The sequence below is a fragment of the Pelophylax lessonae genome (assembly GCF_965119305.1).
Source record: "Pelophylax lessonae genome assembly, chromosome: 8".
NCBI lineage: Eukaryota > Metazoa > Chordata > Amphibia > Anura > Ranidae > Pelophylax > Pelophylax lessonae.
The window spans coordinates 225455248-225467356 of NC_138775.1; the positions used below are offsets into that span (position 1 = coordinate 225455248).

At 40.0% G+C, this 12109-nt stretch overlaps 1 protein-coding gene across 1 annotated transcript in view; it reads left to right on the forward strand.

The window, feature by feature from the left end:
* Positions 1–12109, forward strand: part of LAMC2 (laminin subunit gamma 2) — a 63087-nt gene that overhangs the window by 11092 nt on the left and 39886 nt on the right. The window contains exons 3-8 of the mRNA XM_082266582.1: positions 273–390; positions 1547–1648; positions 4296–4432; positions 6533–6661; positions 9591–9780; positions 11115–11227. Coding sequence (XP_082122708.1) covers positions 273–390; positions 1547–1648; positions 4296–4432; positions 6533–6661; positions 9591–9780; positions 11115–11227 — 789 coding nt within the window. The remainder of the gene's footprint in view (positions 1–272; positions 391–1546; positions 1649–4295; positions 4433–6532; positions 6662–9590; positions 9781–11114; positions 11228–12109) is intronic.

The following is a 12109-nucleotide window of genomic DNA, read 5'->3' on the forward strand; positions in this document are numbered from 1 at the left end:
AATTTGCAATTCCCATCCTGCTCCTTCAAATTTTCTCATAACTGTGTTTGAAAACAAACACTAATTTATATTCTCTAGCAATTAAAAAACCTTCAGAAAACAAAAATGTTCTTATAAGCGTATAGTCAGCTTAAAGGAGAGCACAAACATATAGTAACTTGTGTGGCTAGTTATATTTCTGTTCCAACCACACTGCTGACTACTTACCCTACTAAAAAAAGAGGAGACACATTCATGGTTTTATTGTAACCTCTATTATTCGACCCTTGCAGGTTCCCTCAATACCCAGTGTGATAACTATGGACGATGTAGCTGTAAGCCTGGGGTGATGGGTGAGAAATGTGACCGGTGCCAACCTGGTTTTCATTCCCTTTCTTACAGTGGTTGCAGGTAAGTTTGTAAAACATCAACCTTAGGAATATTTTTGTCAGTCAAGCAGGCAGTAAATCATATAGATAGTTAGATGTCCCAGGTCATATATTTATATTTTTACAAACCAAGAATCAGCAATTTTTGTCCTATTATGATTAGGTTCCTTCTATGCCAGGCATGTCCAAAGTCCGGCCCGCGGGCCAATTGCGGCCCCTAGGCCACTTTAATACGGCCCCAAAATCTGGACGTGCAGGCTATAAAATTTTTATCGTACGTCAACACAACATCCGATTTTCCTTTAATTAGTACAGTTATCGTCCGGAAAATATAGTAAGAGCAAGGCATGCTCAGAAACGAAAGAACACATACAAAACAATTCAACACATGAGATCACTTCTGAAGTAGAATTCTGTCTTACGGAATTTTCGTATGAAAGTAACCTCTTCACTTTCGATATGAGACTAGCATGCAACAAAAATCGGACGCAAGATCGTTCGCTAATCTGATCGTGTGTACGAGGCTTTAGCCGGATAAGGGAGCATTAAAAAACACAAATAAATTTGGCGCTAGTATGACAGGACCAGCGCTCTCTCCATGATAACTGGCATAACACCTGTTTGGATTTGTCATCCATGCGACAAAATGAAAAGTATGCCGTTTGCAATAAACTTTGCATAAAATAGTTAATTTGCATTTAATTTTAATGGTTCAAATAATGCCAGGCAAAATGGTCGGCCCTCACGCATGTTCACTTCATCAAATCTGGCCCTCTTTGAAAAAAGTTTGGACACCCCTGTTCTATGCATTCCCGTTACTAACCACCTAAAATGCTAACCAAAGGTTCTGGGACACTGGATATACCCAGATTTTTCTGTAACCAGGCGGCTGACTCCATTATTATTTATAGATTAGATTTAGAATTGTTTTGTTAGAGCATTTGATCTTGCTATCATTAAAATAGAACTATAGGCAAGGGTTTTGCTTCATAGTAGAAGGGGAGCCTAGGAGGGCCCCTTGAATTTACAAGAGCACAAACTTGAAGTTCAGAAACAATATGGTACTGGGGTCTAGTATCAGTATTTCAATTAACAGGAAAAAAAAATAGTTTCACATCAATGCAGGTTATTAATAAGTCATCTTAATTAATATTAATTCCACTTCTCACTACGTTTAGGCGGCAGGGCTGCTTTTGTGACCCAGCAGGCAGCAGCCAAAGCTGTGACCAGGATGGCAAATGCGTTTGTAAACCTAATGTCTCTGGAGAGAGTTGTGACAGGTACGTGGAGATTTATAGTCTGCTCTGTGCTTATCTGTGATAACGCAATAAAATAAATGTATGGATGATTCGTGGGGTTCATTGATTGATCGGATGGGATAGAATGACACATGAAAACAGGACAGTATGACATAAATGGGGGTCTGCATTTCAGAAAATAGTCAAGCATATATGACGAAAGAACAAAAAGAAAGCCATGGTATTCATATAACTTACGAATTATACATATTAAGTTGGCCACACACATTACAATCCTATTGTAAAATGTATTACCGATAGGTTGAAAGTACAGCAAAAAAAATACTGTAGATGGCTATCGAAATGTGGGAACACTGATTAAAGGAATATTATGTAAAATGTGTATCCAGCTTTACAATTTGATTAGAGGAAATAAAAACCGTCTTTCTTTATTTTTTGATACAACCTCTTCCAAATTTTAGGAAGTCACACACATTTAGATTTCTGAACAATTCTGTCTAAACATACTGTAATGGATTGTGCAAAACGATTGTAAAGTTTGCGTCCAGCTTTATTTGCTTTCAAATATGATGCTGTAAATGGGGTTGAATTTGAGAGCTGTGATATTGCAATGAGAAGGTATGTTAGTATAATCAGAAGTAAGTCTGAGCATAAGATTAATAATGAGGAGCATAATAAACTATATATATTATATCTAAATGATGTATGTGGGACAACATATCCATTCTGTTGTTCCATTTACTGTGTGTATATATACTGTACACAATATTTTCCATGAAAAATAATAACTGCATTACTCTGCCATAAATTGTATATATATATATATATATATATATATATATATATATACACACTATATTGTAAAAAGTATTTGGGACCTTTACACGCACATGAACTTTAATGGCATTCCAGTCTTAGTCCATAGGGTTCTATATTGAGTTGGCCCACCCTTTGCAGCTATAACAGCTTCAACTCTTCTTGGAAGGCTGTCCACAAGGTTTAGGAGTGTGTCTATGGGAATGTTTGACCATTCTTCCAAAAGCTAATTTGTGAGGTCAAGCACTAACGTTGGATGAGAAGGCCTGGCTCGTAGTCTCCGCTTTAATTCATTCCAAAGGTGTTCTATCGGGTTGAGGTCAGGACTTTGTGCAGGCCAGTCAAGTTCCTCCACCCCAAACTCACTCATCCATGTCTTTATGGACCTTGCTTTGTGTACTGGTCCAAATCATTTGGTGGAGGGGAGATTATGGTGTGGGGTAGTTTTTCAGGGGTTGGGCTTGGCCCCTTAGTTCCAGTGAAGGGAACTCCGAAGGCAGCAGCATACCAAGACATTTTGGACAATTTCATACTCCCAACTTTGTGGGAACAGTTTGGGGATGGCCCCTTCCTTCCAACATGACTGCGCACCAGTGCACAAAGCAAGGTCCATAAAAACATGGATGAGGGAGTTTGGGGTGGAGGAACTTGACTGGCCTCCACAGAGTCTCGACCTCAACCTGATAGAACACCTTTGGGATGAATTAGAGCAGAGATTGCGAGCCAGGCCTTCTCGTCCAAAATCGGTGCCTGACCTCACAAATGCGCTTCTGGAAGAATCGTCAAACATTCCCATAGACACACTCCTAAACCTTTTCGACAGCCTTCCTAGAAGATTTGAAGCTGTTATAGCTGCAAAATATGGGCCAACCCAATGTTGAACCCTGCGGACTAAGACTGGGATGCCATTCAAGTTCGTGTGCGTGTAAAGGCAGCCGTACCAATACTTTTGACAATATAGTGTATATATATATATATATATATATATATATATATATATATAATTTATGGCAGAGTAATGCAGTTATTATTTTTTTCATGGAAGATTTGGTGTTACCAGTGTGATGGAAATAGATGTCTCAGACTTTATCCAGGTTACAAATTGGTGATAAACTTCTGTAGGCAAACAAAGACCTATTCAAGTGTTGAAAAAGAATGCCAGGCAAAAAGTGAAAGCCAACAGTGAACTGCTAATTATGTCCAAGGAATACTGCCACTACGCTAAGGCTATTATCAAATTTTTATTTTTTTCTACTCAGACTTTTATATAAACCATTGCAATCAGAATTAGCATTTCTTTAAGCCAGTTTATGGGCAGTACTGCAGCCTCCTGCCATATGACCTTACCCCTTTTATGCCCCAGGGTGTTACTGTACCGTGCATTTTTGCAGTTTCAGATTACAAGAAATTTCAGAAAATTAGGGTAACAATAATTCTGCAGGTCAAGTGTACAAGATGAATGACATGGTGAGCATTAGAGAACCTCAAAAGACAGGCTTCATCCCCTGAATCACTTAAACAAGGTTGACATGTGGATACCCTTGAATATCTCATTAAAATTAATCAACTATATAAATCCATTTAACTTTATTTATGTATTTCAAAAGGTATAATGCAGCAGCTGTTTAGGCAGACAGGAATTGAGCACCTGCAAAGTCCTTTCTACACACAATGGCTAGGGAAGGAGAGCAATATGTGACTTTGAAGCCAAATCAGTGGACCTTCTCTATAGAAGGATCTGGAAGAGATTCCAAACAGTGTCATCAATATTGTGGAATTAATTTGCAAGGCAATCCAACCTATTGATATATTTTCCATTTCATTTGTGTAAATCCATTATGTTCTCCTTCAGATGTAAACCTGGGTATTACGACCTGCAAGCTGGCCGATCAGAAGGATGTTTGCAATGTTTCTGTTATGGTCACTCATCCAATTGCCACAGCTCCACAGATTACAGCATGAACAAGATCACATCTCTCTTTGAGAAAGGTATGTTACCATTTTATGTGTCAGAATACCTAGGAAGAGATTTTCACACACATTTAGGACAGTCATGCAACAGTCTCACTGTGTGCGCAAAACATACACTATTGTGACTGCAAAACAATCCTTCTGACCTGTGTGAGCTTCATATTAGCTTTATGTAAACTTAAGGTGCTGTAAATCTTTTCTCTCAGAACAAGTTACTGCATAAATATGTTATCTATACATTCATAAAGTTGTGAATGAGAAGTAAAAAGAAAGGACTGAAATAATGCTTTATAGGCACTTGATCATGTGACCTCTACGAATGGGCAAGTTCACATACTGTATATACAGTACAAGGAGAGCACCAAATAAATGTCCAAGAATCCAAGGTTTTTGTAATACAATAATTTCATAGGAGAAAAAAAAAAATTTCAGGCGCCAAACAGACTAAGGATCGACCGATATTTTTTTGTTTGTTGCCGATACCGATATTTTGAACCCATCGCATATCGGTATCTGCCCGAGACTAGTCTTCTCCTCCTCCAACCATTAGGTGGTGATGCTCATGTAAATGATGTCACATAGCATAATTCCGTTTACAAATATTATTGAATATGCCATTCACATATGTACAAATAAAGATATAAGCAATTCCAAATTAGCAGATCTGCTGGCAGATCGGTATCTCTCACCCACTTGCCGTAAGTTATACCCGGGTAATACCACTCCGTTCGGCATCCACTCAATACTGCTCTGTCTCTCACCCGATCCATCTCCCACCCACCCAATACCGATCCGTCTCTCACCCACTTGCTGTAAGTGACACCTGGGTGATACCGCTCCGTTCGGCATCCACTCAATACTGCTCTGTCTCTCACCCGCTTCATCTCCCACCCACCCGATACCGCTCCGTCTCTCACCCACTTGCCGTACACCCGAGTGATACCGCTCCTTCCGACATACGATCTCGGAGGCCACGAGAACCCTCAGAAGTTGCATGGACATCATACCTTAATGTTATACAATGCAACTTGTGTGCAATAGTTGTCCATTAAAACTGGTCAAAGCCAAAGGCTTATCCAAGTTGCATTCAAAGTTGCATCCAAAAATGCGTCAAAGTTGCACTCCAGAGTCGGCGCAACTTTGGAGTCGTAGAAGTGTGAAAGGGGCCTTAAGATTGCACATCAGCTTCTGTAGAATACTGCTTGACATAGGATTTTTATATAGTCAGCCTTGTACGGAAAATAGATAATTAAACACGAGGACTGTAGAGGTCCAATGTTATGAAAGTGTCTGATATAAAGCTTCGGAACAATCAAATTCCCTTTGTACAGAAAATCAGGCTGTCTCTGATTTTAAAAACTGAAGCAAAATTGGAGATTATACCTGTAGCAACCAGTCAAATTTCTTGATTATGTTTACTGTAAGATGAAAAGGAACTGCTACAGTGTTAACAACCCATCCACCTCAGCATGAGCTTCACATATACAGCTCTATACCATTGTGAGGTTACTATATTTTAAGTGAATTAACTCAGTGTGAGCCTCCGGTATGGTTGACTATACCATTGTGAGCTTCCAATGTCTTCTATATGTCATTGCTGTGTGAACTTCCTCTAGACATGTTATGTTAGGAAGCGAGTTTCCTATTCACCATACTGATTTAGTGTGAGCTGCTTAGGATATGTTTGTCTCAGTGGGTAGGTCTTTCATTTCATTCTATCCACACTGTAGCAGAGCGCATTTTACTTATCAGAACTGCAGATAATTTGGATAAACCGCATAAGAGTGGAAGTAAACTTATTCCCCAATTAAACGGATATTATTATTAGCTAGTCTCTTCCAAGACTTTGATGTTGTGAAAAAGAAAGTTGTAGGCAACTACTAAAGATAGACTTTTAATAATCTTTGGGAATTGTTTAACATGTTTTTCTGTGATATTTTATCATTGACTCATTCTGTAGGGCATTTAGTGCTTATGTTAGGTTTATGGGTAATTTTTTTGCCTTTCAGTTGGTTAAATGCTCTGTAGGTACCGTATACTCTCCCTGTCGATATTCTCTGCTTCAGGCAATTCTACCCTTCTGTCTGTCTGATATTAAATATCTTCTATTTCCTATAGATGTAGAAGGTTGGACAGCAGTCTTTAAGGATGGTTCTCCAGCATCAGTCCCCATACGGATGTCCCGCCACCAGAAAGAGGTGTATCTTGCATCACGACAGCTGGAGCCCCTCTATTTTAATGCCCCAGGTAGGGTCAAAGTACTTTGTAAAAATGGAGAACAATTTAGGTACTTATTTGTGCTAATGGTAGATTTTCCATATGTTTGGTGCTTTTCTTACATTTGTCTCAGGAGTTCAACCCTGAGAACCCTTCCCCTTATCAGGTCAGGAAGCATTATCTGACCTGATGCAGAGAGAAGAGTTATTGAAATCAAAAGTATGTTTAGATAAATTTGTTCCCTTACATTGTTGATTCAGTGCAGCTCCATGGCTGAATCCACATGGTATCTTGCCGTACCTTGTCTCAAATTTGACAGTTATAATGTTACAGCTAAGGTAATATCTGATATTTTAAAATTAGACCAATCCCCCTAACAATTTATGTTTTGTTTAAAAAAAAAAAAAAAATAAGCCAGTGATGAGTTCCTAAGATTTTGCCACAGTAAGGATGCCAAGATTTTTTTTATTATTTTCCCATTATAATGAATGAAATGGGGGTGCAATCTCTTTTTCTCATCTATTGTCTCTGCAAGTAGGCACAACAGGAAGTAAGAGGAAATCAACCCAAAGTCCTCTTAATCCAGCCATAGTCAGATCAAAATTCAGCCTGTTCCTGCTCAACCACCTGAATGTCGATCCATCTATCGGCAGGCTGCTTGTACTGAAATATCTATCGATCGACTTCAGTACAACCAGCCTGTCCATTTTTTTTTAGTTCGATCACTGCCCACATCTCTAGCCGCCATTAGTAATAATTTAATTCTGATGCCTGGGAAACTTCCAGCCGTCAGAATACAATAGCCCAGTGGGAGGGACTCCCCCCATCAACACTGACTGTGTTGATGGGGGGATCTAGCAATTTTCTTTCCTTCAACTGGTGATTGAAGAAAAAAAATTGCATAATGTATGGCTGGCCTTAGACAGTTGTCACCAGAACAAATGTCCCCATTGACAGATTTCCTCTCTATTCCTGTTCTGGGGGCAACTCCAACTTTTAGATTTTCCTCACTTTCAGTTCTAGAAAGGGGGTGAATCCCCTTAGCAGGAACACAAGCGTCAAACAAAACCCTGACAGGGATTCTAACCCTTCCCACTGTATAAAAAATGTTTTTGCCTTTAGATACACTTTGAGTGTCCCCAGGAAATAGAAGAATGCAACATGATGTTACCAACCATTGGGGTAATATATCAGTTTGGGTGCAGTTGGACTTTAAAGGCTAAGTTCACCTTTTGCATAACAAAGGGTGAACAAGGAAGTTCACACACCAAGGGCAGGGGTTACCTCTAGAGGCTTGACATTAAGGGGTTTATTAACTAAAGGCAAATAGACTGTGCGCTTTACAAATTGCAGTTGCACCAGAGCTTGGTTAATATGCACATGCTCTACTGACTTCCATCATCCAATCATGTGCAAGCAAAAATTTATTATTTTTTTTTATTTTTCCTCGCGCGTGATTGGGTATTCTTTGCAAAGTGAAACTTTACCCCATTTACCAAGCTCTGGAGCAACTACACTTGCAGAGTGCAATTACACTTTGCCTTTAGTAAATTAACCCCTAAGTACCAGAGTATATAAAAAATATAAAAATATAAATATAAAAAATATAAATGTTGTTAGTAGTCACAAGGACACATTTAGCCCCCGTTCACATTAGGTCGCTCCGACTTCGGGGACGACCTGTGAAGTCGCGTGCACCGCGTGACTTGCACAGACTTCATATACTGAATGTCTATGCAAGTCGCCTCCAGGTCGCCACGAAGTAGTACAGGACCCTTTTTTCTAAGTCGGAGCGACTTGTGTCGCTCCTATTAGAATTGGTCCTGTACTACTCAATGGACCCGACGGTGCGCGACTTGCCAGGCTGACCAAGTCGCCTGGCAAGTCGTAATAGTGTGAACCGGCTCTTATGGATGTGTTTTTTTTAAAATCTTTTTGTAGTTGTATAATCATTCATAGGTCGTTGTGACAACTAATAACATTTATATATTTTTTTATACTACAGTAATTATACTCTGGTACTTAATGTCGAACCTCTAGATGTAACCCCCACCCTTGGTGTGTAAACTTCCTTGTTCACCCTTTTTTGTGCATATCCTTTTGGTTATGTGATGATACGCACACTGTGTGTGAATTGATAATAGTTATATATAGCTCCTTTTGTAGTTAATTTAATAATTAAAGTTCGCCTTTTCCAAAAAATGCAGTCCAGGGTCCAGTTATTAAAAACTGAGCAGTTTTGTAAAATGTTCATTACATTTAATGTCATACCTGTAGGCTATTTGGGCTTCCTCAGAAGCTTGGCTGAAAACAGCTAGTAACTCACGCATTCTTTCTTGTTGCTAGGACGTGAAAACTGTTGTGTTGTCACGTCCTAGCAACAGGACAGGATGTGGAGATTGCTAATTCAGAGGTTTTTTTACATTCTTTATTTATAATTTTACAAGTCATACAGGAGTAATCAGGACCTTCATACTCCAAGACAACAAACGGCATGGGCAATGGGTATGTTACACATACAGAAGTGAGGCCAAAGCAGAATAAACAGCATAGTGGATAGTTACAACATGCAGAAAATGCTTGTGTACAGACCACTTTAGCAATAACAGTGCTAATTCTGAGTTTTTCAGTCAGGCTTAAAGGGGTGTCCAAATGGCCTACAAGTATGACAATAAAACGAATAAACATTTTACAAAGCTACAAAGTGTTTTAATAACTACTGGGTCACTTTGAGTGCATAGGTTTTTCTAAAAAAAAAAGGCAAACTTAGCCTTTAAATGTGTGAAGCCACTGAAATACAAATATTAGATCTACTGAGCCAGGTAGAACGTTTATATCTGTTCGTCCTTTGTATCTAAGAGTATGCTGCTTTACTGGCTGAGTAACTGACCTTGTTCTGGGTGAGTAACTGACCCGGTTCTGGGACGTCATCCTCAATCTAAGCCTCGTTTTCTTACAGGAACATTCTTAGGGGACCAATCTTATAGTTATGGTCAAGTGCTGACCATCAGCTTCCGTGTGGATCGAGGCCGTCATAGGGCTGGTGTTGAAGATATTATACTAGAAGGAGGAGGCCTGAGAGTTACTTCCCCTCTTACCTTATCCAAAACTGCCCTTCCCTGCCGATTACCCCAAACCTACACATTCAGGTGAGCTGATAGTATTACCATGATAGCATTATTTCTTCAGCTAGCTGTAACAATCGTATTATGTGTCATTCTATGCATCTTTTAATGTCAACCTGTCTACTCAAGCTTTACAGTGTTATAATTAGTTACATTTCTACTGCTACATTATTAATCTGTGACTACGAACGTTATTCATTTAACATTACATTGTAACCCAGGGATGTGGCTTTACAGAATCAGAGACCTGGAAGGAGTAAGCTGTAAATGAGTGTCAGAAAATGGCCCTATTCCTTGTCTCTATACTCAATCCAGGCCACTGACTCAGAAAGCATTGAAGTCAACAAATTCATATGACAGTCATGGAACTCATTTTCCAAAGTGGATGCTAGCAGTGGTAGACCACAGTTCTCTCTTGACAGGTGCATTTTAATCACCGCCAAGAGAATGAGTGCCAAGCAGATCATCTTAAGACCAGTAAAAGCTCCAGGTGACCTTGGAAGTAGCATTGAAAATTTACACCTTTACTGGTCATATACTGATGAGCTTCCTGTAATTTCTCCTCCACCGTTCAATGAAAATAATCCTTTAAAGCTAGCCGCAGGGCTGGGACAAGGGGTGGGCAGGAGAGGCAGCTGCCCCAGACATTGTGGTATCATGTGAGGTGGGGGGCACCACAAGGAGGTTTGGAGGAGCTGATTTGTGTTTGGAGGAGGAATTTGAGGGGCGGCAGGGGATATTAATTGTTTTAGGAGGGGGAATTTGGGAAGGTGTGCTAGGAGTGTGGATTTGAGGGGATTTGTGTTGGGAGGGGGGATGGGGGAAGAAGATTTGTGCTAGGAGGGGTAATTTTGAGGGGTTGATGCTAGAAAAGGTAATATGGTGGGAAGAGGGGTATTTGTGCTAGGATGGAGGATTTGTACAAAGAAGGGGGAACTTTTTTATTGGGGGGGGGGTAGATTTGTCCTGGGGGCATATAGGAAATTAAAGGATTTGAACCGGGAGGAAACTGGGGGGGGGGGGGCAGAGATTAGTGCTGGGAAGGGGATTTTAGCAGCGGGTGGATTTGTAGTGGCAGGAGGGGGATTTATTTTTAAGGGGTAAGCATGCAGATTAGTGCTCAATTTTTATTTTTTTTAATGGGGGAGGCGATGTGCAATTTGGCATGTCTGCCCTGGGGTCTAGATGAACTTGTCCCGATACTGGCTAGCCAAACAGTATATATTATACAGTCTGTGCAATGAGAGAGGATAAGCAGCAGTGTGTGACAGAGGTAATAAATACTTTGTATGTTGAAGCTGCAACACATTGTGGCATATTGTATTCCTAATTGTCTCATTGATTTGTTGCTGTAACAGATTGGATGAGCTGTCTGTCAGCCCTTGGACTCCTCGAATTAGTCACTTTGAATTCCGGCGCCTTTTAAGCAATGTGACCGCCCTGCATATTCGTGCCACTTATGGAGAATACAGTAAGTAATGAAAACATTTATCATATCATATTTGTCACATAAATGCATTGGGGCTTATTCACACCAGCCAGCATGCTGGAACGCGTGCACACTTGTGTACAGTGAGGGGCAGTGTGATGTGCTGTTACAAAGCATCGCATTGTTTGTTTACTTTTTTCAACTTTATTTATTGTCACAAAATGACACTTCATTTAAGTCTATGCACAATAGCATGGTGTTGATCTATCAGATTTTTAACATATGTGCTTCCATTCACATGCCGTGTTGCATAAAGTAAAATTATTACAGTACACATATACAGTATATTGTATATATACAGTATATAGGTAACTATGCATATGTATATTTATACATGAGACATAGCCATATTTGCCATATTTGTCCATTACATATGCAGGCACTAATTCCTGCTTTATGTAGCTCTATCCAATGGATGCATGTCACTGCTAATCTCTCTCAGTTCAAGCCCATGGGTCAGGAGTAACCTACCTAAAAACACTGTAGGTATAAAAAGACTAAGTCCGGGGTCACACATATGCTGCCACAGGTTCTTGCCTGGGGTCCAGTGCGCCCCTGTTCATTCGTTCAGGTGCGAATCATGTCTGAATTTTTGCCTGAATTGGGCCCAAAGATGCGCAGGATCCTTTTTGAATGCGGACCGCGGCTGCCCCGGACCTGTGTGAACCGGCTTCATTGAGAGTCGGTCACACTTGCCTGTCATGCGAATTGGATGTGGGGAAACATATGTGTGAATCCAGCCTAATTGATCTTCTCAGCAATCCTTAAAAAGAACCTGCGAGTATTGAAATGTTGTTGCTGCCATTGCTGATGTGCTTTTTAAAGGTAAAATGTCCAGGGCTGTCATCTTGATTCTGAATTCAC